A 26505-nucleotide genomic window follows, 5' to 3' on the forward strand; every position below is an offset into this window, starting at 1 on the left:
TATTAATAGTGAAATATTGGGGGGGGAGTGGGGCTCCAAGCTATAGTTGTTTAGCTTATACGTAAACCCGGCACTGGCTGTCCAATACAGGGATCGAAGCTGCAGCAACCTTGGTATTATCCGCACCGAGCTCTTACCAACTGAGCTACCCAGGCTGATTGTAAAAAATATAATAAAAAAGCAAAAAGCAAACCTCAAAAGTTCGCAAGAGATGGAAAACAGTTTTTTAAAAAAAAGATCAACAAGAAGAACTGACCATTTCAAAGCATTCAAAAAATTAACAACAAGGATAAAGTGAAAGCAGATTAAAACATGCCTCCCTTAAATTCTGAAGTAAAATATGCAGGGCAGCAAGCGGCAGAGGCTGCTGCTCTTCTTCGCCCTTCGCCTTCCCTCCAAGTGTGGGCAGCCTGGCGTCCGCCGGCGCCTTCGGGAGAAGTGCGCATGTCCGCCACAGCCCTTCTCTTTCTCCTGCCCCCCCCCCCCCAAACCGGAAAACATTCCAAACGGCTTAGGGAAGCGAGCGAGGATGTGACGTCGTGCGGGAAAGGACGCCGACGTTCGGCTCCGGGCCGCGGCAGGCGGGCGCGCGCTTGTGGCCAGCCATGGCGTACTCGACGTTCCGCAAGGTGGCCCTGGCCTCTTGCTTGGTGCTGTGCGTGTCGCTGCTGCTGCCCAAGGTCTTCCTTTCGCGGGGCTGGAGGCAGCCGGAGCCCAGCGCTGCGCCGCCTACTCTGGTCGCCGCGCCCGAGGGTAAGAGGCCGTCCCGAAGGCCCCGACCGCCCCGAACCCCTTCCGCCACCTCGTGCGGCAAGGGCTGCCGGACTGAGTCATGTGCACGTCAGGGTCACATCTGCACCCCCACCCCACGTAGCAGCTCCTGGAAACACAAATGGGGGGGGGTAATATTGGGTGGGATTGCTGTGCAAAATGCCCACGCATTAAATCGCTTTCTCGATATTACTACGCAAGATTAGAGGAAAGGTGGGTGGCTGGGGATTTGCAAACCTATGCACACACAAATGCACCCAACCCCTTTTGCAGAGTTCACCCGTGCTGTTTTTTGCACGTGCTTTTTTTCTTTCTTGCACGTGATTTTTTTCTTTCCCCTGCTCTTTCCGCACAGGAATTTTGGAAAGCGGGGTGGCTGGAAGCTCAGGATACATGTAGCGGGAAGGTGATCCTTGCTCATTTAATTTAGATCGGTCTTATTTGGGATGAAATGGACCATTCACTGAAGAAAGTAAATCGCAGTTCTAACTGCCTTGTCCTCGTTCATTCTCACAACTAAGCTGTTGGGAAGTTCTGTCCGATGTGCTGAAAGTGCTTAAGAAGCTGGGTGAATGGGCATTCCAAGTGTTAAATGCCGTCAGAACAGACAGAGGGAAGTGCTTCTTCACACAGTGCGTGGTTAAATCACGGAATTCGCTGCTACAAAATGTAATGATGGTCACCAACGTGGATGGCTTTGAAAGGGGTTTAATACAAATTAATGGAGGACCATTTGTTCAATGCCTCCATTGTGCAACTGTATCAGTTGCTAAGGAACACAAGTAAGGAGTGTGCTGTTGCACTCATGTCCTGTTTGAAGGCATTCCAGAGGCATTTGGTTGCCACAGTGAGAACAAGATGCTGGACTAGATGGGCCTTTGGTCTGATCCAGCAGAGCAATGAAGCTATTACTGAAGCTGCCCCTTGAGTCTAGGACTGAATAAAAAAGAAAGTGTGTGTGAGAGAGAAAGACTTCACCTTTTGACTAGTTGATATCTTGATTGAAGGAGGTTCAGGTTATTGTATTCAGTGTTAGGAAACGTGCAGTTATTTATACCTCCAGGTTTAGCTGTGGCTAGCAAAGTTAAGATTACGACTTTACCTTACCCAGCCTTTACCATTGAATTCACAGAAACTTTCTTCCAAGATGACATGCATTTTAAATTGTGTTCGTTTTAAAGCCATCCCTTGAAAGCATCAGTTTGCCAGCATCTTGTAGTCATCACATTGTTTTTGTTTTTATAAACTTCAAAATTCCATGTCCACCAATTGTTTTGATGTTTGTTACATTGCTTTGGATATTTTATATGAAATAAAATATAATTTAAACTGTCTGTATCATTTTTTTGCTGCTTTCTGCCATTTCTTTTCTTTTTTTCAATTTCTGCCAGCCTTTGTGGCAGAAATGGTCACCATTTGCATTATTTTTAAAGTGTCTTTCCTAATGGATATCTGTGATTGTACACGATGACCAAGGATTTCTCATGTGCAGAAAGAATCTGCACTAGTACTGCAGTATTTCTGCAACTTCTTGCCTTCCTTAATGTGTAGCTGATCTTACTTCTGAAGGCATAACTGTACATGTGGGGTGATAAGAGCTTACCGTCCTTCCCTTATTCATTCTCACGCCATTACGTACCACCCATGTCACCTTTTAAAGTTGAACTTTTACTATAGAGCTGCAGGCAATGAATGGTAGAAGTAGCATTTCAGGTGTGTTTAAATTGCCAGAAAAGAAGTACCCCATCTCAGCTATGTTAGCCTTGCTCTCTAAACCATTCATTAAGTACTTTTAAATTGCTGCAGGAAGTGCAAAGCATTTACTGAGTTGGATTTGTTGCCACTTAGTCGCAAGTCTCACTGTGGCAGGAACCAAGCCTCTCTGTCTTTCTGGAATTCAAAGGGGGAAGTATCGGCGTGGCCATGTCCCATGAAGTTTGGTGCGGATGCTCATTTTTAAACTGCTGGTTTTTTGTTACAAATTATGCTGTTTGTAACACACTCCTTTTATTCAGCTAAAGCAGGGGTTTTCAACCAGTGTGCCATGGCACCCTGGGGTGTCTGGAATGATGGTCAATAGTGCCACGGGCAACAGTGGCCTCTGTCCCTCTTTCCTTCCCTCCCTTGATGCCCTCTCGTGTCTCTGCCCCTCAAAGACCTGTGCGGCTGTTTATTGCAACAACTCTGGCCACAAGCTCTACAGGCGAATGGTGCCTCTGGGGCTGGCCAGGGGGTGCTGGTTGCCCAGAGCTGAGGTGGCCTTGGAGTAAGCAAGCAAGTGGGTAACGGAGCCCAGCCAGCCCTTGCTATTGGGAATGGACAGACAAGTGGGAGGTCGGGCAGGCAGACAGGTGTTGTGCTGGCCTTTCTCGTACTTGCTGTATGCCTGGGAGCTTAGTGCCTGGAGCCGAAGGGGAGCCTTTCCACCATGCAGGCCCAGCAACTCCTGCTGTTGCCACTGCTACCTCCCAAGGTGAGTAAGATGGTGGCTGCACATTCACCATCAGGCTGCTAAGGCTGGGGGCATCTTTTTCCCAGGTCCCTGTGGGTCGGTGTGAGGAGGCACCTTTCTTTGGGGTGGGGTGAGCGTGTCTCATGGACCAAAAGTGGCTGCGGTGGCTGCCCAGAGGACTTTCAAGGAGATGAGAGGAGGCTGAGGGAACACTCCACAAGGGCTGGTGTTCAAAAAGAGGTATGGGGCTGCTTACTCTGCAGGCAAGGGGTGACATAACTGGGCTTCTGAGGCTCAGAGCATGTTTCCCCACAGGGAAAGAGTGTAGTTGGTCAAGGGAGCTGTGGACTCAAAAGGGTTCTTGAGCTAAAGCAATGAAGATAATGTTTTTAGCATTCTTGTTTCAGTTAAGTAAACAAAGCTTCTGTCAGGCTGAATATCTCACATGATAGTATAAAAGTAGATGGATGTAGCATTCCCTAAGCATAATAAAGTAAATCCCAGTTAGGGATAAAAGTATAGAATGTGTATCCTGTTTCATGACCAAGCATGATATATTGGCACAGGAGAAGGGAGCAGGTGGCGCTGTGGTCTAAACCACTGAACTTCTTGGGCTTGCTGATCGGAAGGTCAGCGGTTCGAATCTACACAAGGGGTGAGCTCCTGTTGCTCTGTCCCAGCTTCTGTCAACCTAGCAGTTCAAAAGCACGCCAGTGCAAGTAAATAGGTATCAATGCGGCGGGGAGGTATTTCTGTGCACTCTGACTTCTGTCAGTGTTCTATTCTGCCAGAAGCAATATAGTCATGCTGGCCACATGACCCAGAAAGCTGCCTGTGGACAAACACCACCTCCCTCAGTCTGAAAGCTAGATGAGCGCTGCACCCCCATAGTTGCCTTTGACTGTACTTAACTGACCAGGGGTTCTTTACCTTTATCTTTTTTTTGGGGGGGGGGGACACAGGAACAGTAAATGCAGTGATTTTTTCCCTAGCTGGAACTTGCTGAAACTCAGTTCTGACACCTCTCTGGTGGGCATGGAGGTGGGGAATGGGGTGGGTATTGTCTAGATGGAGCAGGTCTAGATGCTGGTTTTGTCTGGCTCCTTCCTCATATAGTGGGTTAGTAACCCATCTAGTACAGCCACATGCAGCAGCCGTTTGTGTACAACTGCAATTAAAATCTTTGCACATTCCCCTGTGTATCAGAGTATTGGTGTTGAATTATGCAGGGCCACAAAATAAATGGAAGGCCAAGTTGGGAGAACTTTTACAGATCAATCATGGAATCACTGAGCACGCAGTACTTTCATAAATCTTCTTGAAGTCACAACGAGCAGAATTTTACTGATGACTGATGGGGCAGAATCAGGAGGTTCTCCTGGCAAAAAGTGACTCCTGAGCTATGGCAGGCCAGGCTCTGTAGGGCCATGGTTTTGTTGCCAGGTGTATTCAGGAAAATGGCGGTGGGGTGGGAGGGTAGACTTAGATATCTACCAAGGAACTTATATGAACCTGTCTTGGAACTCCAATGTCTTGTAGAGGCATCTGGGAAATATTCTGTAGTGTATGCAACATAATGTGGACTAGAGCATTAGCCAGGCCTGTCAGGACCTCCCTGATCCCCAGTTGAACTGAAAGGTAAGGTTTAAAGCACAGTGGAAACTATCCTGCAGCTACTCATTGCAGAGGGACACTGGTAGTGGTGAGTCAGCTGTCTTAACGTGCTCGTTTGACATTCCTGGATTTTGATAAAAGCTCAGTAAGCTTCTGAGGAACCCCAAGATTTCCCTAAATTGTAGTTCATCAGTGGTTAAGGAATTAAGTATATACACTGTAGTGCCTTAAATGTCAGGTGACTTTTCTGCAGCCCCCATACAGTTTTGAATTACAGTGTCTGTCAAAATCTGCATAAAATAGAATACAAACTGGTGTGGTTCATTCTGGCAAGGTATGCATGTCAACTTAGCTGGCAGTGTTCCATCTTGGCAAACTTTGGTGCCATAGCAACCTCCCATCATTTTTTATTAATCTCTTTTAGCTTGAAGTCGCATTCACCCTCCAGGAGCGGCATACAAGTGGTGAAGTTTGCCCAAAGTGCACCACCACACACTGCTCCCCTCCTTAGTTGATTTGTGGAGATCAGTTGAGAAAGGGGCTATTGCTCCCCCTCCACCCATCAAATGACAGTTTGCATCCCCATAAAGACATTGGGCTCTGCCATCCTGTCCCTGCCCCAGACTGTGACTACTTTTTCTTTTTGCCGCTGCCACCAAAACTGATGGGTTTCTGAGGCAGGCCTAAGAAGCTGGATTAGTTCCTCAAACCGGTTGTTTAGGTGTTCCCACTTTGTGCCTTTCAACATACATTGTTATCCAGTGCTCATTCAATTGGATTCTTGACAGTAATTAATATGTCAATTACCATATGTTAAAATTGCCGTATGGTTTCTGATGATGGGGACTTATTGATAGAAATGTCAAACAGTCGTTGCTATATGTGCAATCTCGTGTGAAAAAATATGGGTGTATGAACACCTTATTAAGGACTCCTCTATACAGCTGCAAATAGAACGTTTTAAGTCTGTTGTAAAGTGCATTATACAAATGTGACACTAGATGGCGATGGCAAGCTATGGCAAATTCGACACATGTTTCAAAGCATTTTTTTAAAGGCATTTTCATAGCGGTTTTTTATATGTGTCTAGATTCCACCTAAGATTCATATTCAGAGGATAGAACAGGACTTAAAACACAACACATCCCTTTAAGAATGGATCTTTTTAACCTTGATTTTCAGGAAAGACCAGTCAGTTTCCTCCAACAATGCATCCCCAGATGTCTCCAGAAACCAGACCACCCACTACCCATTTCCCAAGGTCTCATCTTGCGGAAGCAGTTGCAAAGGCCAAGGGTGGAGGTGGAGGCGGCGGTGGAGGTGGAGGAGGTGGCGGCGGCAGTGGAAGAGGTCTTGTGGGTCAAGTCATCCCAATATATGGATTTGGGATCCTTTTATACATATTGTACATTCTTTTTAAGGTAAGAAATACCACTTCACCCTTAAAGTTGCATCAGTACAGTTTCTTAACCAGTGAGTCATTGACCTAGTTCAGATGTCATGGTAAATCTAAGGGCTCTTTTGCTTCTCTCCACTAGTATTGGGGTGAAACGAATACTTAGTTCATATGGTCACATGCCGGAGAAGATCAAGAGCTTCTGTTTTGAAACTAACTGTATTTCCCTGTAATGATCAAACTTGTTAGTGGTTCTTTTGAAAACCAACCAAAAAACCCTCTACTTAGTGAGCATAAACGAAAAGCAAACTGTGGTTTCTGATCCTGATAGATTCAGCAACTAGAGTTTGAACAAAATCGTAATTCCTCAAGTTAGGACTTCCTAGGGAACTTTGGTTGGTTTAAAATTGAAAGCGGAAGCTTTCAAACCTGGCATGCAAAGGGGGAGTGTGGTGGTAGAGTGAGCCATAGCTTGCCTCAGCTCATTTTCATAACTTTGGTTTCCTTTTATGTTTTAGCTGAGATTGTTAATGTCTTTCTAGAAACACCTATGTCTCTTCTGTCACAACAATAACCCTTTCCAATTAATAGCTTTCTTCTAAGGGGAAAACCACAACAGTTGAGCGGAAATGTCCTCCGACGTCATCTGGAAACACAAACAGGAAAATCAGTAAGTAGCATTTCCAAGACTGAATTGAAATGGCATCCAAAATTGGCTCTCACTTGGAAAATAAATCTAGCAGCACGATAGATGAGGCAGTGTGATTATTATTACTACTAGTAGTAGTGAGTGATAGTCAGTGTTTGTCACACTGAGTAAACCCATTGAAATCAGTGGGATGAAATCCATGGGGAGAAATTGGATATCACCCATTGAGTTTGTTACTTTTGACACAGTTGGATTTTGTGTGTATGCAGAAGCAAATCCCACTGTTGTTAAATTGAGCTTACCCCACATAAACTATGCATAGAGTTGCAGCCTTGATCTCCTTCTTTGCAACAAAAATAATTGTTAGCTTTCCTTTTATTCTGAACATCCCTTATGTCATTAGACTGTGTGGTTTTCTGTGTCGTAGCCTTTCCTGTCTTGAGGCATTTACAATCAGCCAGTCACTCTGCATGTAGCTGCTTATGAGCAATTGGGTGCATTATATATGCTTCTCCTAGCCTTAGGGAAATTTTCTTTTTCCTTTCATTCTGCCTGGGAAGAATAAAAAGATTATTTTCATTAGTTCTGTTTACCGGTAAAGCCCTCTTAGTCGCCTCTCATGGTTCCCTCGGAACAAGTTCCATTTTGTTTGCTGCACATTCAGAACAAATACATGCTGACTGAATGGAGTGAATTGTCAGAGCTGCCGCTGATGCCTTTTGGGACCACATTTATTTTGCAGCTGACTATGAGCTTGCCCAACTTCAAGATAAGCTGAGAGAGACTGAAGAAGCCATGGAGAAATTAATCAATAGAGTGGGACCCAACTGTGAAAGGTATGTGGCAGTGACTCTTGTTCCGGCAGATTAAAAAGGGTGGGTTCTTTTTGTATTTCTCTGTTCCCAGTAAAGCAAATTAGAACATTTCAAATAAAAATATGCTGTCAAATAAAAAACTGCATCTCTTAAACATCTTATAATTTGGAGGTACTTTTACTCAACTCTTTCCTCTTCCAGTTCTATGTTAAACTAAATTCAGCATTTTGAATTAAACTAAAAGAAATATGGATGCACGTGATTTCTGGTGTGGTGTTTCACTAGCTTTGTAGCTTCATAAATCCATTAAACACAGAGGGTGATACTCCTGTGTAGAACCATTTAAAACAATGGCTCTCCAAGTCCATTCATTTCAATGGGCCTAATCTGAATATGATTTAGTTGGATGTCACCCAGAGATTGTAAAGAGATGACATCAACTCTGTTACAATGTTCTGCATAAATGGATTGATGCCTTCTTAACCTCTATAAATTCCATTATGGAATTTCAGAAGGAATGCCAATATTTATAACTTCCGGCAGTATTCCATTTGTCCACAGTAGATGGGAAATGAAAAAGAGGGTGGCTTGATGGGTTAAGTAAGAAAAGAAAAAATATCCCAGATCAGGCAATAAATAGACACTTTTGTATGGTCTATAATTAAGTTATTTGTCTGAGTACTGTTTGTTTGAACTACCCTTACTACCTACTAGATTAAGAATATTTATAAATACAGAACTAAAGATACTCACTCTTCCCAGTCTTTACCATGCTGATGAGAATGGCCTATTTGCTACCCTTCACTACAGATCATATTAATCTGTAGCCTATCTTCCAGCTGCCTGCTCATCCAATGCACAGATCGCAAGGCTCTTTTCCTTATGCTTGGCAACCAAAAGCATAGGTGCATATTTATCCCAAAATAAGTCCCACTGAATTCAGCAGGTCTTGCTTTCAAGTAAGTGTGTTTAGTATTGCCGCCTAAAGCTAAGTCTCCAATCAGTCTGACACAAGAGACTGACCAAGGGGAAGGATGTAGCTCAGTGGAAGAGCATCTGCTTGGCTTGCAGAAGGTCACAGGTTCAGCCCCCAGCGTGTCTGGGTGAACGATTGCAGTGTGAAAGTCTGGAGAGACCTGCTGCCATCGGTGTAGACAAAACTGAAGGTAGATGGACCAATGGTCATAAAAACATTATGCTCCTGGTCTGATTCAGCATAAGACATCTTCCTGTTTTTTAGAATGGAACGGTGGTCCATAAGCACACATGCAGACAGTTTCCTCTATTATTTGATTCTTCATAGATAAGGTTGCTGAAGTTATTTGGAAAATTCAGCTAAAACTGGAGTTCTGATTGAAATGGTACCGGTAAAACATTTCAGATGGCTTCTGTGTCGCATACAGTGAACAGAACACATGAAGGCAAATTGTTAGCCACGCTGCGCTGTGTTTGCCTCTTGCCAGTGTTGGATGCCCTAGTTAGGAGCCAAGTCACTGATAGAGAAATCATAACAGTAATAAAGTCTGGGATTAGAGTTGCCATTGGCCCTTAAACGTCACTCAAAGCAAAGCAGATTTTTGAAGGAATGTTGCTCAGGAGCCAAAATAATTCTGATAAGACCAGCAATGTTTCTCTAGGCAAAGCAGTTCTGCAGATTCCTAAACAATCCAGCTTCGTAAGATTCGCCCTTAGGCCAGAGCCACGACACTGTGTATCTTCCCTTTTATTTAGAGGCATCTTACTTTGCTAGTCTTGCTGCTTTCTAATGACATGATATGAAAAGGCCTCGTCACAATATCTTGCTATTCTTGTGAGGTAAAGTCTCTCTCATTAGGCAACCCAGTACCCATAGCAAAGACAAAGTGGCTTTGATTTTTTTTCTGCCTGTCTGGAGGTGACAGTCTTTCAAAAGGCACACGTTAGTTTGATAAACGTCAGGGTTGGCAGAGGAGACACTATCCTGAAAGCAGAAGAAATTCAATAGGGGTTCAATTCCTGCTTAGGTAGGTTTACTTGGAGAAAAGTAGGTGGAGAAGGGAGGAGACCCGCAAAAGCTATGACAAATGGAAAAGGAAATATATTTCCTAGAGAATGATGCACCTCATTTAGGGTCGTGTTCATTCTAAAAAATAATGAGAGAAAATCCCTACTGGTTAAAAGGACCAGAGGCCTTATGCGTAATTGTTTCAACCAAGTTGCCACGGTACTATTCCTTTTACTGTTTTAAAGATGAGACCTAGAAAACTCAGGGTGCTTCCAAACTACTGCTAATTTTTTTGATGATTTCAGTGATATACTGGCAAATTTAGGTTTCAGACAATTAAAGTCGATCGGGCACTCTTGTGCAACAAACCTGCTCTCCCTCCAGGCCCATTTTGCTGTAAGGAAATAATAATAATAATAATAATAATAATAATAATAATAATAATAATTTATTTGCCCTTCATCCGAAGAACTCAGGGAGGTTCACAAGATAAAATCAAAGAGATAGCAGAAAATGAATAGATAAAACAAAACAGAACAATAACCCCCTTCCTGCAATCACATTAAAAAGGCCATAGAACATTAAGCAGCCAGAGGCCTGGTTGAAGAGAAAATGCATTGGAAAGTGTGGGGTAACAATTGCTTGTTGCATTGTCACAGAACCCGCAAGCAATCAAATAGGAATGGATGCTCCATAGAGAACCAATGTTGTCTCGCCTCCCTGCAAATTTTGTGCAAACCAGTTGGGATGATTGCTCCATAAACCGGTCAGCTGGAAGCGACCTCTCAACAGATACAGAAGAACCATTGGGTTGCAGAGTCCAGCTCACTTTGATGCATGCGTTTTATTTATTTGGTTAGAATGCCGGTTGTGAGCTGACAGGAGCAGTCGTCTAAAATACCTGGAGGGCACCAGGTAGATAAAGGCTTCCACAAGCAATAGGTTGGATCTTTACAAATTTGTAAGATCAGAACCAGGCATGCTTCCCCTGCCCCTCCATAGCTGTCTGACGGTCCCTTTTCTTAACTTAGGAGAAAAAATATAAGTAATTTGAATGCTTTCCTCTTCTGTGATATTTAATCAGCATGGGATAAAATGATGATAAAAATTATGAGCCACTTGATCTTTCTCAAATAGTTGAAAATAACACAAAAGGTCACTGTTTCCATCTATTTCCTAGTCACTAATACTGTTCATCTATTATATATATAAAGCTCTCTGTGTTATTATTGCACAGTGGCAAGAATTTATTTTACTGTGAGCAATAAAACAAATCGCCAAACGGTATTTTGATGGTCTTAGGGCATGGTTTAGAGGCACACAAGGCCCCCAACTTGCTGAAGCTAAGCAGGACTCGGAACCACATATATGCGTTGGGTTCCATGGTGGAAGAAAGGTGGGATATAAATAAAATAAAATAAATTTTAAAAGAGAGAAATGGTGATTCAGACAAAGATTTAATCAGTTACTTCATTTTTCTTCCTTTCTCCTTTTTTCCAGTTTATTTGTTTATAATTTTTTTAAAAAAGAAAGTTTTTTAAGAAAATTATTTATGATTTTCAGGTTTTATACATTTCACTAATTTTACAACCATTTTAATATTTCAAAACTTGACTTCCTTCCCCCTCTTTCTGCGGTTCCTTAAATTTATTTTTAATATCTTCTGCATATCCAAATTAACTTAATTTGCTCATTAATTAATCTACTTTAAATATATACTCTTATAAAACTGAAGGTTTACACTTTATCTGTAAATATTCAATAAACCATTTCCATTCTTTTATTAAAACATTTGTTATCGTGACTTCTTATTCTTCCGGTAAGTTTTGCCATCTCTGCATATTCCAAAAGTTTTTGTATCCATTCTTCCTTCGCTGGGACTTCTGCTTCTCTCCATTTTTGGGCAAGTAACATTCTTGCCACATAAATACATTTCTATACAGTTTAGATAGTTCTGTCCCTGTAATTCCCCAAAGAAATCAGTTACTTCAGGTCAACATGTGAAATGTAGCCACCTGCTTTCTTGGTACCTTTCCTTCCGCAGCTCCCTTGCATCTGTACCCTTTCATTTTGCCCACAAAAGCTGTGATGTTAGTTGGCATTCCACAACTGTGCCTGAAGGTGGATTGATTTAAATTATTGATTTACAAATTATGTAAATCAGCCAGGAAAAAATGCCATTTTAAATCACTGATACTATATCATTGATGCTACTTCATTTATTTTCTAAACAATGGTGTGAATCATTAATTTGCAAGAAAGTAGAATATTATTTACACTGTTTCAACTAGGTCTTTCATCTCCTTGTATGCTGTCCTCTATAAAAAAACCCAATACAGTCATACCTTGGGTTGAATGTGCTTCGGGATGAATGTGTTCAAGTTGCGCTCCGTGGCAGACGCTCAAAATGATGTCACACGCATGTGCAGAAGCAGCGAAAAGCGACGCATGTGTGCGCAGACGTGCCATTGCTGGTTACGTTTGCTTCTAGATGCGAACGGGGCTCCGGAACGGATCCCGTTTGCATCTAGAGGTACCATTGTAGAGTGAATTACTTTAAAATAGGGCCTTTTATGATCCCCCAGGGCAGTTGGTGAGGTTAAGTATGGGACCATATAGCAGTCTTTTTCATTTGACATTGGGACATCTTAATTGGCTTGAACATTGCTTTTTTCATGCTTGTTCACTAGGACAGAGAACCATTCCTCTAAAACTCACTCAGATATTGCCAGTCATGTGCAATAGTAGGTTTGAGCTGTTGTTGCGGGTATTTTTTAAAATGCCTGTTCCATGTTGCTGTTTAGTCGTGTCTGATTCTTCGTGACCTCATGGACCAGAGCACGCCAGGCACTCCTGTCTTCCACTGCCTCCCGCAGTTTGGTCAAACTCATGCTGGTAGCTTCAAGAACACTGTCCAACCATCTCGTCCTCTGTTGTCCCCTTCTCCTTGTGCCCTCAATCTTTCCCAACATCAGGGTCTTTTCCAGGGAGTCTTCTCTTCTCATGAGGTGGCCAAAGTATTGGAGCCTCAGCTTCAGGATCTGTCCTTCCAGTGAGCACTCAGGGCTGATTTCCTTAAGAATGGAGAGGTTTGATCTTCTTGGAGTCCATGGGACTCTCAAGAGTCTCCTCCAGCACCATAATTCAAAAGTATCCATTCTGTTCCATAGTCGGCCCCAAAACGTCACGACTGATCAAGAGAAAAGGCTACTTCAGCAGCTCCGAGAAATTACGAAGGTCATGAAAGAAGGCAAACTCATAGATGGAATCTCCCCAGAGAAAGAAGCTGAAGAGGCTCCGTATATGCAGGACTGGGAGGGTAAGGAAGACCTTTCTATTTATATGAAGGGAGCATGAGTGTGCTGCTGTTTGTTTCTGCTTTTCCTTTAAAAGAAAAGCTTATCACAGGAAGCCATTCAGTATTCAAAGGCATCTGAGCACCTGGCTCGCTTAACAAGAGAGAATCCATTGATTGCTTAAGCATCTCAGACTAGCCAGCTGTAGTTTGTTGTTCATGAGGGCTTATAGCACTATGCTACAAAGCTGAGGGACAGGAGGGCTCCTTGGTATTATCTAGGGATGGGGGGGAGAAACTTTATTCCTTTTGTATTTAAAGGCAAACCTACCTGATTTGCCCTTACCAAAACAATACACAAACTGTAACATCACTTCCTTTGACATCCACACTTCTCTGAATTTTGCAATGCAGTTCTCTAGACAAGTAAATGTGAACAAAAATGCATATGCTAGGTAGGGTGCCACTTACATAAAAATGCATATAGTGGTGAACGTAACATACAGAAATGCATAATATTTGTAGGGAACTGCTTTGCAAAAACGTGTGTATCGGGCAAAATTCAATACAAGAAATGTACATGTTAGGATAATTTCAGACTCAAGTGCTGATTTTTTAAAAACACACACACACACACACACACACACACACAATGATGGGGAATTGTAGAGAACTGAATTTAAGACTGGGAAAATGAAAATTGAACGAAATCAAAATTGCCATTTTCACACATCCTCAGCTAACATCTGAGGCTGTTCTTCAGATTAAGAGTAGCTCCCCAATCTACATAGGGAGGACTACCGTGCCCTGGGTTGGGCATCTTTAAAAAGAATCTTATTGCCACTCCAATGTCTTTCTGCAGGATCAGTATTGTTCTTTTTATCTCTACCAGTCTGTGCTTCATTTTTTGGCTGCACAGGTGAAAGCACAGACTGGTAGAGATAAAAAGAACAATACTGATCCTGCAGAAAGACATTGATTCTGTTAATACCTGTGTTGGTGAAGCACAGTTAATGGCAGGGGAGAGGGGATTTGCTCTAGGAAGGCAGTGTGCAATTCAAGAACTAAATCCCAATTTGTTAATCCTGGTTAGCAAGGAGCCATATTAGTATGTCTAGACCAGTCCCGTATGTATGCAGGACAGATCTCATTCTAAAACACATAAGCAATTGATGACATTTCAGCGACTAGATGATCTCTTCTGGCTGCAACCACAAATCAAGCACACTGATTTGAAAGTGCCACTGAAATCAATGTCACTTCCTACAGGAATTCAGGTGTTTGTATGTCTGAACAGATCCAGTGATACCATGAACAAAGTGCTTGGCATGATTGTTCCATCTAAGACGAGTTTATTTTATGTTCTAAGGTTATCCAGAGGAGACCTATCCTGTCTATGATAACTCTGACTGCGTCAAGCGCAGACAGGACACAATCCTTGTGGATTACCCTGACCCCAGCCAGCCTTCGGCTGAAGAGATAGCAGAGAGAATGGCGTTTGTGGACGATGAGGAGTGTTTATGTAGTGAAACCGTTTTGTCTGCTCTCGCCATAGTGAACAGTGACCCTGCAGCAGCCCACGAGACGGAGGGCCAGCACACCACGCTCGGCGACCAGAGTGGCGCTGGCCACGACCCTGAGAAGTGCTACTGCTGCCACTTCGAAGAGGACGACCCTGCTGTGATAGCGGAGAACGAGGGCTTCTACCCCGAGAGCTGCGGTGAAATGGAAGATGCCGCAGCCCAGGAAGAGCTGCTGCTAGATTCTGACCTCGAAAATGCAGCGCCCCAAGAGCAGAACGAGGGAAGTCCAGACGAGATAGGCATTCTGAGGAAGCGAAACACGAAGGGCATAGCCTTGCTGGGACACTGAGGATCAAGCACGGAAGGCTATCTCCCCTTCTAGAAACTGGGCTAAATTGCTGCTTTCAAGACAAAGGCTTGTCTCCGTTGTTGCGTACCCAGCTGCTGCATATCTTTTGCATTTGCTGCTTATTTGGATGGGAAATGAGTAGCCCCCCACTAGTTCATTAGCCTGGCCACTTCAGCATCAACTGCCTTGGAATCACAGAATCATAACTGGAAGGGACCCTGAGGATCATCTAGTCCAGCCCCCTGCAATGCAGGAATCTCAACCAAAGCAACCATTACAGATGGCCTCCAACCTCTGCTTTAGAGCTTCCAAGAAGGAGAGTCCGCTGAGAGAGTCCATCCTACTGTTGAACAGCTCTCACCGCCAGAAAGTTCTTAGTCGGAATCTCCTTTCTAGTTGAAGCCATTGGTTCGGGTCCTACCCTCCAGAGCAGGAGAAAACAAGCTTACTCCATCTTCCATATGACAACCCTTTAGATATTTGAAGATGGCTATCATGCGTATCTCCTCTCATTCGCCTCTTATTCAAGCTAAGCATACCTGACTCCCTCAATTGTTCCCCAGAAGGCTTGGTTTCCAGACCCTTCTTTGCTATAGCCTCCCAAGGCGTCTAAATCAAGATAGCGTCCCATTGTGCCTTCTTTCAGCCTCTCCTCCTGCATAAAGTAATCCAGTAGGGGTTTTTCCCACTGTACTTCTAACTCCTTCACCAATGTTAACCATTCGTCAGGTTGAGGCAGCCTGTTTTAGATACCCTTAAAAGGATAGCAGATAATCAGTTTTTATATTTGATTCACGTAAAGTAGTTGACGCTTTATTTTATTTTTTTGCCTCTGTCTTGGGTGGTCTCTTGTGGCAGACCAAAATCCTTCATGCTCTTGTAATGAGGAAATCGTAAGGTGAAAGGGTTGTCTTAATGCCATTCCTTAAGTGCAAGTGTTAGTTGATTTTCTTGGCTGATAAGCACAAGGGATTTCTGGGAAATTAGGGGCAAATCTTAATACCACCCACTGCCTAGCAAGACTCAGTGGAGATGGGGGCCCAGTGCTGCATCCGCAGCTCTGCTACAAACTGTGGCTAGGGTGGAAAGTGGGGGAGGCAAGCAGATGGCTGTGCCAGCCTGGAGCTGGCACAGTGATGAGGCATTGATCTGGCATGATGCTGCTATCGGACAAACATGGTGCCAGCTCTGGTTCCAACTGATCCCAGGTTGGCCCAGCCCCTCTTTGCCCCTGGAATGCCCCGTTGCAGAGCCTTCCACTGGCTGTTGCTGCTGGGGATTCCACCAGTGGCACTTCTGCCCACCAAGATCTTTGGCAGTCAGAAGGGTGATGTCTGTATTGATGGAGTGATGCTTGCAACCAAGTTGGCAGAGACAGGTGGGATGCCTACTTAAGTGATAGAGGTGGGTGGAGGGATGCTTCTGCCCAATCCAACCCTTCCCCCCAGCCTGGCGCAAGCGTGTGTGGGTGTGTGCCAAATTATCTCTTTTTTGTTGTATCAACAAAGAACAGGGTTTCTTTTTCTAGGTCACTTGTGGAATGAGCAATCCATTTCACCTCGCCTGTGGCTCAAGATGGCAGCCCTTCCTGTGGCTCAAGGCCTACATACCACATGATTCCACATGAACTTCACGGCCAACTTTTTCAAAATGCACTCACAGTTGAAGTGTGCAAGCAAATCGCAAGGGCATGATTTTTGGAGGAGAGCAAAACCCATGACCAATATGCGTCGTTTGACAGATGAATTAACAGCATCTTCAGAAAACCTGCTTCACTTGCCCAATGAAATCGCAGAAGGAAAGGGATTTCCAGGGATCAAAGCAAAGAGATGAAGATGCCAAGCGGCATAACACTCCTTCTCTGAGGCCTAAAATTACATGAGTAGTTAGTCTCCCTATTTTTCTTTTTCTACTAAAGGTTTTATAATTTCTTTTGATGTTGCAATCATTTATGAAAGCACTATTTATTTATTTATTTATTTATTTTGCAAGTATTTCTACAGCACTGTATTGTTAAATATCACAACGATCCGAATACAATAAAACACAACTATAAGTTGTACAAAATAATCACTAAAATGACTGGTCAATCAATAACATTTTTTAAAAAACGGGGGGGGGGGGGGACGACGACGTGCATATGCTTGTTGGCATACAGGGGTTGTTTTTAGGGCTCTTTTTCCTTACAAGAGTTTGGGTTTAGAAGAGATGCCAAAGGCACAAGAAGGGTCTCTTTCTCCCATGTCGGCTTTTCACAGCCCAATCCCATGCAGGTTTACTGAGAAGCAGCAGAGGCTTGAAGGAAGTTGGAAGGGGGCACAGTGCTGGCAGTACAGTCATTGGGATGAGGCAGGATAAGGTGGCGATGAGGCTGGGGAGCTCCACACACTTAAGGGGCCATCGGCTCCAGCCTGGTCATGACCACCCTGCTTCATCCCAGTGAGCTCCCTGCTGCCAAGATTAGGCCACTCCCTTACTCGCCTGCAAGGGACCACTGCTCAGCTCCAGGGTTTGCTACCAGGAAATTGTGGTTAGTATTGTAGGCAATCGGGTGCAGTCCTGTGTATTGTCTGCTCAGGAGTAAGTGCCAGTGAATTGCGTGAGACTCAACTCCGAAGAAATGTGTATAGGATTGTGGCCTTAGAGTGGAATTCCGTGTTGTGCTGTTACAACCATCTGTGCAAGCACATCAGCTTATAAGAAGGAACGATCTCTTCCTCCTTCCCCATGAGCTGTTCTGGGGATTCTCACAAGAAGCCAGTTTCAAGGAGTGCAGGGGAAGGAGAGGGGAGAAGGCCCTGCTGTGCAAGTGAAAGCTCATTAGATGACTCCTGTCCCATGTATAGGAGGCAGACCGTCCATTGGAACATCATGCAGATGTAACTATCCAGTAGATTGCTAGGAACTTCTCAAGAAGGTGACTCCATAGAGCCATTATGGCTAATTCAAAGTGTGGTTATATTGTAGGGTACATGGAGAATGTCAACAGCTGCGCTTTTAAAATGGGAGGGATGTAGGGAGGGTTAATTTTGGTTGGGTTTTCATTGCTGCCTACCTATTCTGCACCAAGAAAGATTGTATGTGTATGTTGTCTTACGTTTGTGGCTTCTGCTGCTAGAAAGCCTGCCTTTTGGCAACTGTCCTGCTTTAATAACTAGGGGCTGAAATGTCAGATATGCCGGGTCAGCAGAAATGCTTCTGTATTATAAGTTTCTGTTCCAGGAATAAGGGACTTGGGTCATTCCAGTTCTCCAAGCCTTTAGCAAAGATCTGCTTTAGCGAAGTTGATAATCAGTTCAGCTCTATTTCATGGCCCATGTTGGACATTACAGACACCTGCTTTGAAAATCGTTTGCAGCACTAAGTGAATGGAAAATACCAGAGGAAATTTTGTAAGCATATTTCTCTTTTGCATCCGTATTTATTTTTAAATTTGTTTATCTGAGTAAAATGAGGGACAACATTCCAGTATATATTTCGTGTGTGTGTTATGTGTATGTTCTCTGGAACAAGCAATGTGACTTTCAAAAAGAATGGCAGACAGTTACGTTTCCCATTTTAATGCTGAGTGTGAAAAGACCATTCAGCTTACCATGAATGGAATTTCTGGATTTCATAGAAACTGCTACCATAGAGAGGGCTATGCTCCCTTTCCAGCAGCCAATTGGCAACGTTGCAAGTTCAAAACAGATAACTAGGAAATACATACATGGCTCTAACCTGCCCTGAAGGGAATCAGTTTTTTTAATGACAAGCCCCAAAGTGGAGACAGCTACTAAAACTACATTACTATAGAACAATGAGTAAACTAACCGTTGCTTGAAACGGAGGCTCACTGGTAGAGGGAAGAACAGAATAACTTTACAGAGGATAGGTAGAATTTGTTCTGGGTAGTTAAGAGGCAGCCAGATTAAGCCCAGGTGGGGCTGGTGGCAGTTTCTACAAGATCCAGAAATCCCATTCATGGTATGTAGAACAGTCTTCCCTCGAGATTTCCTGGTAGAAGCTGCCACCATAGAGACGTACCAGAGCTTACAGACCCTTCAAGGGAGGGATCAGTGTGTTGCTGCTACTGAGAACTGTAGCATTCTCCTACCAAAGGCTGCCTCAGCTAAGGTGGATGGAGGGGTGCTCTACATGTTTTGTGTAGGGCAGCACTGATCCTGACCAGAGGAGTCAGGTTATGAGATGGGTATGCCAGTGAGATGCAACCTCTTAGCCATCAAACCAGGGTGGCTGATGTGGCATTCTTACCAAGAAAGAGTGGATGAAAGCAGATAGACAGAGAGAACATTTGATGACTAGATCTTCAGTGGTCTGTGGACATCCTGGAAAGAGCACTACCCCATCTTCGGTGGCAGTTACTACCAGGAGATCCAGAGAATGTGGTTCCACCTTTTCTTTCTGGATTTTGAACAGCCACCTTTCTTGCAGAAATTTCACAATCGAATCCCTCCTTGGAATGCAGTCATGGTGAAATTCAGCTGAGAAAGTTTTCATATCTGTCCAATGCATAGATGTCCCATGGGCCAGGAAGGAGGAAGGGGAATGTAATTATAGTGAGAAGAGAAAGCAATCTTGGAGCCACATGGTAAATGAGTAAGGATTACGTATTTTAAAAAAGCATGTTTTTGAGGGGGGAAGGCACACCTCTTTGAAACAAATTCAAGTTTAATTTTTTTTCTGCACAAGTTTTCTGTATTGACATGTACTGTACTCTCTACAACAGACACAATGTAATTATGTGAAAATACCAAATTAGTTGTACACATACTGATAAATAAATACATTTGCTTCAGAATACCAAAGTGTTTCTTTAAAAATTGACTTCATAAAAGCACATTTCCCCCTCAGATTTATCTAAAACTCCATATAGTTTGAAACGAACGAACGAAAGAATGCCTGACTGCTCCAACAGGACATGACAGTCTTGTGCAAATGGACAGAACACATTCTAAGCATTATGCAAAAATATGACTAATTAAATATTTGTTCGGTCCTAATTCCTCTTAGCCCATTCCCACCCACATTTTGTTTAAAACCCAAAGACAATTTAAAACAAATTGAGACAGGAACATTGTCAAATTCTACTAGAATGATCATTGGTTTGTTTTAAGAAAGGCACAGTGATGAATTAGAAAATGTTAGCCATGGGAGACAACACTGCTAGCAAACCTTGTTCACCTAGCATCTCCAGTTTTCTGCTTTTTTACAATTGAAAAGTCAGCTGGGTTTCAAAACGCATCTTTGATGAAACAGAACATCTGGGCCTAATCATACAAATACGTATGCCTGGCTCTCTCTATATATTATACTCAAACAACCACCTGGTTAGTTACAGGACAGATCCTTCAGAATAACATCACACAATTCTGTCTCCAGTTTGGTTCTCATTTATGGTTTTTTTTCACGATTCAGGCTCACATATTCTTCGCTGGCCATTGAACCAAAGGACAACAATGATCCGGCTGTCTAAAAAACTGTAAAAGTACAACTTTCAGTGACACAACTTCCTGGGACATCCTTGTTTTGTCCTTACAATTACATTTTAATAAGCCTTTCACAGAAACCAGAATGGCAAAATCTGTTTTTTGCAAACTGCACTGTGTCCCCCCCCCCCATTAGGGTTGATCTCATTCTAAAATATAGGGCCCATGCATTGAGAGAGAGTTAGAATTACTCACAAGAAACTGAGGCTGTCAGTGACATTTTTTAAGCTGAAGGAAGTTCAAAGTAAGTAAAGTGGAAAGAGATTGAAATACTTTTTGCCATATTCTTTATAAGAACCACCCGCCCCCCAAACGCTGGCTGGATGATTCTACAAAGAAGTTAGTGGGAGGCTGGGGTCAGGAGTCCACACATTTTGGCTGGCCTTGGTCACCAGTTGAAAAATGTGCTTGCCACTGACACTTCCCTTCTCTCTGAACAGGGACAGCCAGTGTTTGCTGTAGAGGCCGGACCCCTGTCCTGCAGGGGCTCACCCCAGCCATGCTGAGCTTCAGAGAAGCTTGATAAGCTGCGATACAGCTTGCTGCTTTCTGAGCAAAATCCAAGAGAGTCTTTGGCCAGGTTCACGCTCTGGAGAAGGCAGAGAATATCACCAGATTTAAGGTTGGCAAGTCACCAGGCTTGATTGTGGGTTCCTAGCTGGAGGTAAAACTCAGGGCTGGCTCCACCCCCTTGGCATTAATGGGCAACTGTCAGGACACTTGATCCATAGCAGGACCCACTTGCTGGTGCCTGCCCTGGACCACCTTCTTTGTTTCCTGGTCCAGAGCTCCAACCAGCACCACACAGGTGGGTCACCATTTAATTCCCCCATATAAGCATTGGTTGGGGGGCACAATGCCAATAGCAGCTAGATCCAGCATATCAGAGTGCTGCTGATACCCTCAGGTGCCACCAAGTAATCACACACAAAAATGAGGAATTCCAGGCCCTCTCAAACCTACAGCTTGCCCTGGTAGAAAAGTTAATGTGATGTTTCTCCCATGAGTCCTAATTTAGATGCTACCTGTGCTGCAGGTAGATTATTCATGGATTAACTTCCAGCCAGTCTCTCCTAAATGCCCAAGTAAGGACAGAACTAGAAAGGTTAGTGGGAGATCAATGATGTGATCTGATCAGTTGCTGAAGACATCTTACCAAGTCATTTTCCTGTGCAAACATAAATCTTTAGATATTGTCACAGGACTGTTTGTGTTGGAGGGGCCTAACTGAGCAAACAGGATAGCAGCCTCCTTATTCTTTCACAATATCACAAAGCAGTCCTTAGCGTTAAAGGTTTTGAATTTGGCTAAGTATATATAATGCATATTACAATGGATAAATAATTGGCCCTAGCCCTCCAAACATTTGTGTTTCTTTTATTTCATACCAAATTATCACCAAAATTACATTTTGTTGTACAGCCTCAAGGCACACCCATGTAACCCAAATCTCTTTGCAAGTTGTTTTAGGGACAGAGAATGCACTCTGCCACTTAGTGTGCTACATTTGTCCAGAGTCTGTTGACAATGAGCTTTCTAGCTTTTAAAATGCTTGCCTTGCAGGACTTTTCCCTGCACCACATTACTGCATTACCTAAAATAGTGGCACTTTTATTTATACGTTGGTATCGCAGAAGTTTCAAACGCTGCTTTCAAAAGAAACCCAATGTACATTTCATGCTGGCAGCCAATGCTTTCAAATGGTGGGGAAATAACCCAGGAGGTCAACAAATGCTTTTTCCTCCAAGGCCGTGTGTTTACAAAAACGAAACAACCATAACCAAAGTTATTTCTTGACCGTTTGGAAATCTCTCTAGATAATTCAACCATTCATGCAATCTTCCAAATTTGGGGGCAGGGGGGCTTGACTGATTTGTCTGTGTGTCAATGTGCACAGCTTTTTGTTCTTTGCCCATTCATGCTTTCACTAAAGCTGCCTAGGTATCAAAATGTAGCAAATCATGAAGTGTCTCATGAATAAGGCACATTAAATAGGCGGGCTGATGGGTTTTGCTGTTTTGGGATGCAATGAAACAGGCTGGTGTAAAATCCAGGACAGTATAGGGCAGACCTGCACTACAAACTGGTACCTGTTTTCTACCAGCCATAGCTTCCGTCTAAAGCATTCTGGTAACAAACATGTTAAGAGGGTTAGTTTTCAAACTTCTGCTTTTAGAAACCCTTTCCATATACCCATCTGCTGACAAACCTCTACATATCTGCAATAAAAGCCACACTATCCTTGTGTGCTGCAGAGAGGCGAGCTACTTTGTTGCTGGGTCACTGAAGCTCATGTCAGCAGATCCCTCTGAAGAGTTTCACCAGGTGGCTACTTGAGGATGCGACCCAGGATGCCAAGTAGACCTTCACCGCCTGCGCCATCTCATAGTACGTATCATTATGTGCACTAAGTTGTGTTCACTCAACTGCGTAGCAGGTCTTGTGCCACTCATGCTCTAGACATCATTTGGCCTGTTTCATTGCCATCAGTGACTCAAGGGCCTCACCTGGATGGCCAGCTCTAGCCACTGGGAAATCCCACCCCCCAATAGAGCACACAGGCAGGCATCCATTGGATAAAATTAGTTTCTCGGGGCAGACTACCCAAAGAGGTCACCCTCTCCTGCAGGGAGGAATTGCTGTTGCAAAGCTTAATTGAGCAGAAGTGTGGTTCTTTTTAGCAAGTTATCCATAAATTTAAAAGGTGCTCTTGATAAACTGGACAGAAGATTTAAAATATAAGTACAGTGGTACCTCGGGTTACATACGCTTCAGGTTACATACGCTTCAGGTTACAGACTCCTCTAACCCAGAAATAGTGCTTCAGGTTAAGAACTTTGCTTCAGGATAAGAACAGAAATCAGGCTCTGGCGGTGCAGTGGCAGCAGGAGGCCCCATTAGCTAAAGTGGTGCTTCAGGTTAAGAACAGTTTCAGGTTAAGAACAGACCTCCAGAACGAATTAAGTACTTAACCCGAGGTACCACTGTATATGCTTTTGTGGTATTTTTATGCATTGTGGTTCGCTGTTATTTTTATTGATTATAGATTAGTAATTCTTTTTTAATTTTATTAATTTTATAATGAATGATTTTAGAGTGTTGTTTGTGTTGTACTTTTGTACTGTTTTATTGTTGTTAGCCGCCCTGAGCCCGGCTTCGGCTGGGGAGGGCGGGATATAAATAAAATTTATTATTATTATTGTTGTTGTTGTTGTTGTAATAATTGATAAATGTAAACTGTTTAATTATTATTTGCTGCTGTTTAATTTTACTGTTTACTATTAGATCTTAATGGCTTATTCAATATTGCTTTATTTGATATAAGTTGTTTGTTTTAAGGTCACTGTGACATTTTTTATATCAAATCAGATTGTTACTATTAATGTTTGATGTTTTATTATATTTTTATATGTTTTGGAAGCCACCCAGAGTGTCTGGGGCAACCCAGTCAGCTGGGCAGGGTATAAATTAAAAAATATTATTATTATTATTAAAAATGCAGATTGCAAGCATCATCTTAAGAGACACTTAGCATTTACTTCCGATTCCACAGAATGCTGCTTCCAAAGAAGAATGTGAAAAGTTAAACCAGGAGGGGTTGGAGAAGGAATTATAGCAGAAAAGGAGGTGAACTTTTATTTCTTTACCCCCACAGGAGTCCACCTACAGCCTAAGGCTTGGGTCCCCACAGGGATAGGGATGTGCATAAAAGTGAGCTATGGAATCTATTTTCCTTTGCTAACAAAGATGACTGCTTTAGTTTGTAACGCTGTGCACACCTATTTGGCCATTGAACCAAGTGGGAATGAACCTTTCAGTAAGTGTGCCTAGGATCTGTGTGCAGGGCAACCTAATTCTCAAATGGACTATCAAATATGTTGGGCCTTCTGCAGTTTTTACTCTGTCGGAATAATGCAAGTCAAATGAACATGCAGGGACCTGTTTCTGTGTAAACATGGTTAGGTTTGTATTATGTAAGTGCCTTCAACTAGTGCCTCTTTTCTTTTGGAGGTGATTGAAACCGGACACAACTCAGTAGCCTATAAGTCAGATTTGTAGAAGAAAACCAACTATGCCAAGAGTGGCACCCCATGCCTACTCCCTTGTATAATTAGGGTGGCAGCCTCTGGATAGGCAAGCAGTTGCAGCGTAACTTTTAGTAATGTCAGCCCTTGGCGCAATATAGGTGGGGCAGAAATAGAATATACTTTCTAGAGTGTTTTATAAGTCGGCTTTAGTTTATTTGCCTTTCATTTTCATTCTGCATGAGCGACAGAGCCTTGCTCACCCTAATCCTTTATTTCTCTGGCATTTACACAACAATCACCTTGATATTTCTCTGCTGCTAGAATAATGCCATTTCTAAGAATAACACTGTGCGGAGAACAGGTATGTTCTTATATGGGCAGGATATTGCATTTTCTCCATATTCAGAGGATTGCATTTGTGTCTTGAATGATGCTGTACACCAGCTACATGCATGAAATATGGGTTTTGTTGTGGCCTTAGGTGCTTTTGTTAGAAAAGCAGTCAGTCAGCATTCAATATACAGTGGTGCCTCGCAAGACGAAAATAGTCCGTTCCGCGAGTCTCTTCGTCTAGCGGTTTTTTCGTCTTGCGAAGCATCCCTATTAGCGGCTTAGCAGCTTAGCGGCTATTAGCGGCTTAGAAAAAGGGGGGGGGGATAGAAAAAACTCGTAAGACTCGCAAGACATTTTCGTCTTGCAAAGCAAGCCCATAGGGAAATTCGTCTTGCGAAGCGCCTCGAAAAACGGAAAACCCTTTCGTCTAGCGGGTTTTTCGTCTTGCGAGGCATTCGTCTTGCGGGGCACCACTGTGTGTGTGTGTGTATATATATAAAGATATATATATATATATATATATATATATATATATATATATATATATTATATCTTAAGTGTGTGTGTGTGTGTGTGTGTATTATACAGGGTGGGTCCTTTAAAAGAGGCCTGTGGATACAGAGTACACATGCTCCACAGGGCCTCTTTTAAAAGATTCACCCTGTATATATATATATAAAAAATAAATCCTGATTTTCTTTGTGAACATGGTTACCATTTAGTATGCTCTGCTCCAAAAAGTGTTGTTCTAATCCCAGGTATGTGGAGAGTGGCTGTAGTTTCTCAGTGAGGAGGAAAACAACTTAGCTTTGCACTCAGGTAGAGCACTGAGGCTGGCATTTGAGAGAGGTGCTAGGGCCAAATGTCAGCCTCAGTACTCCACCTGAGTGCATACCAAGTTGTTTTCCTCTTCACTGAGAAACTACAGCCACTCTCCACACACCTGGGATTAGAGCAACGCTTTTTGGAGCAGAGTCAAACTTCCAGGAAGGAGGGAGCCCTGGAAGCGGTTCACCCCCTTTGAGAACTTAAGTAACCGGTACCCTCCCCCCCCCCAAAAAAACCCCCCAATTCAGTAACATTCTGCATCTAAACCTGGATACCCTTTTAGCTATGGTGTTTAATAGCCCAAGAATGTCTGCTCCTTTCTGAAAGTGCCATGCTGGTGCCCAAAGCTTCACCTTATGGCAGAACATTCCATTTATTAATCATGCACAATCATGAACAAATAGCTTCGTGACCAATTTCACTGGCTGACCCCTAAGTTCTGGTAATGTGGGGAGGCATCCACTTCCCCCCCCCCCATTCAATGCATAACTTTATAAACCATCTTGCCCAGCCCAGCTGCCCAAACACTTGACCTATTCAAGTCCTCCTAACGAACAAGGGTGCTTTAAAACACAGAGATGTAGATTCTTTCGCCAATCGAAACACCTTTTTCTCCAAAGCGCTATCCTTTATGATGATTATTTCCATTAGACTATTTGGTTACTGCACTTAAGGCCTTGCTCTTGAAAGTTCCCCAGAAATGACAGACACTGTGGATGTTCTTTGAATGTTCCCGACACGGTAGAACAAATTCTTTTCTACTGTCCATTGTACAACCAGTTACATAAAATGTGTGCTATCCCCTTTTTTGGGTAGTTTAACATCATGGCACAATGAAAATATCAGATTCTATCTGTCTGACATCAACCTGGACGTAACTGCAAGGGTGGCTGAGTTTTTGTCAACAGTATGTCTTCGAGTGGTGAATGGCACTATTTAGCAGGAAGAAATCCCAATGAAAATCCTCATTATTATATAT

General features: G+C 43.1%; 1 protein-coding gene across 3 annotated transcripts; it reads left to right on the forward strand.

The window, feature by feature from the left end:
* Positions 1-509: 509 nt before the first annotated feature.
* Positions 510-24882, forward strand: RIC3 (RIC3 acetylcholine receptor chaperone). 3 transcript variants are annotated; one of them, XM_079966756.1, is made up of 7 exons: positions 510-753; positions 6020-6258; positions 6825-6903; positions 7625-7718; positions 12852-13000; positions 14346-19439; positions 23891-24882. In XM_079966756.1, the coding sequence occupies exons 1-6, from the start codon at positions 606-608 to the stop codon at positions 14846-14848; spliced, it is 1212 nt and encodes a 403-aa protein (XP_079822882.1). In that variant the 5' UTR covers positions 510-605; the 3' UTR covers positions 14849-19439; positions 23891-24882. The 3 variants fall into 3 exon arrangements, with proteins under 3 accessions (XP_079822882.1, XP_079822883.1, XP_079822884.1); XM_079966757.1 differs by having other exon boundaries at positions 14346-18240; XM_079966758.1 differs by lacking the exon at positions 23891-24882 and having other exon boundaries at positions 511-753; positions 14532-16964.
* The last annotated feature ends 1623 nt before the right edge of the window (positions 24883-26505 follow it).

The sequence above is a fragment of the Podarcis cretensis genome (genome assembly GCF_951804945.1).
Source record: "Podarcis cretensis genome assembly, chromosome: 1".
Lineage (NCBI taxonomy): Eukaryota > Metazoa > Chordata > Lepidosauria > Squamata > Lacertidae > Podarcis > Podarcis cretensis.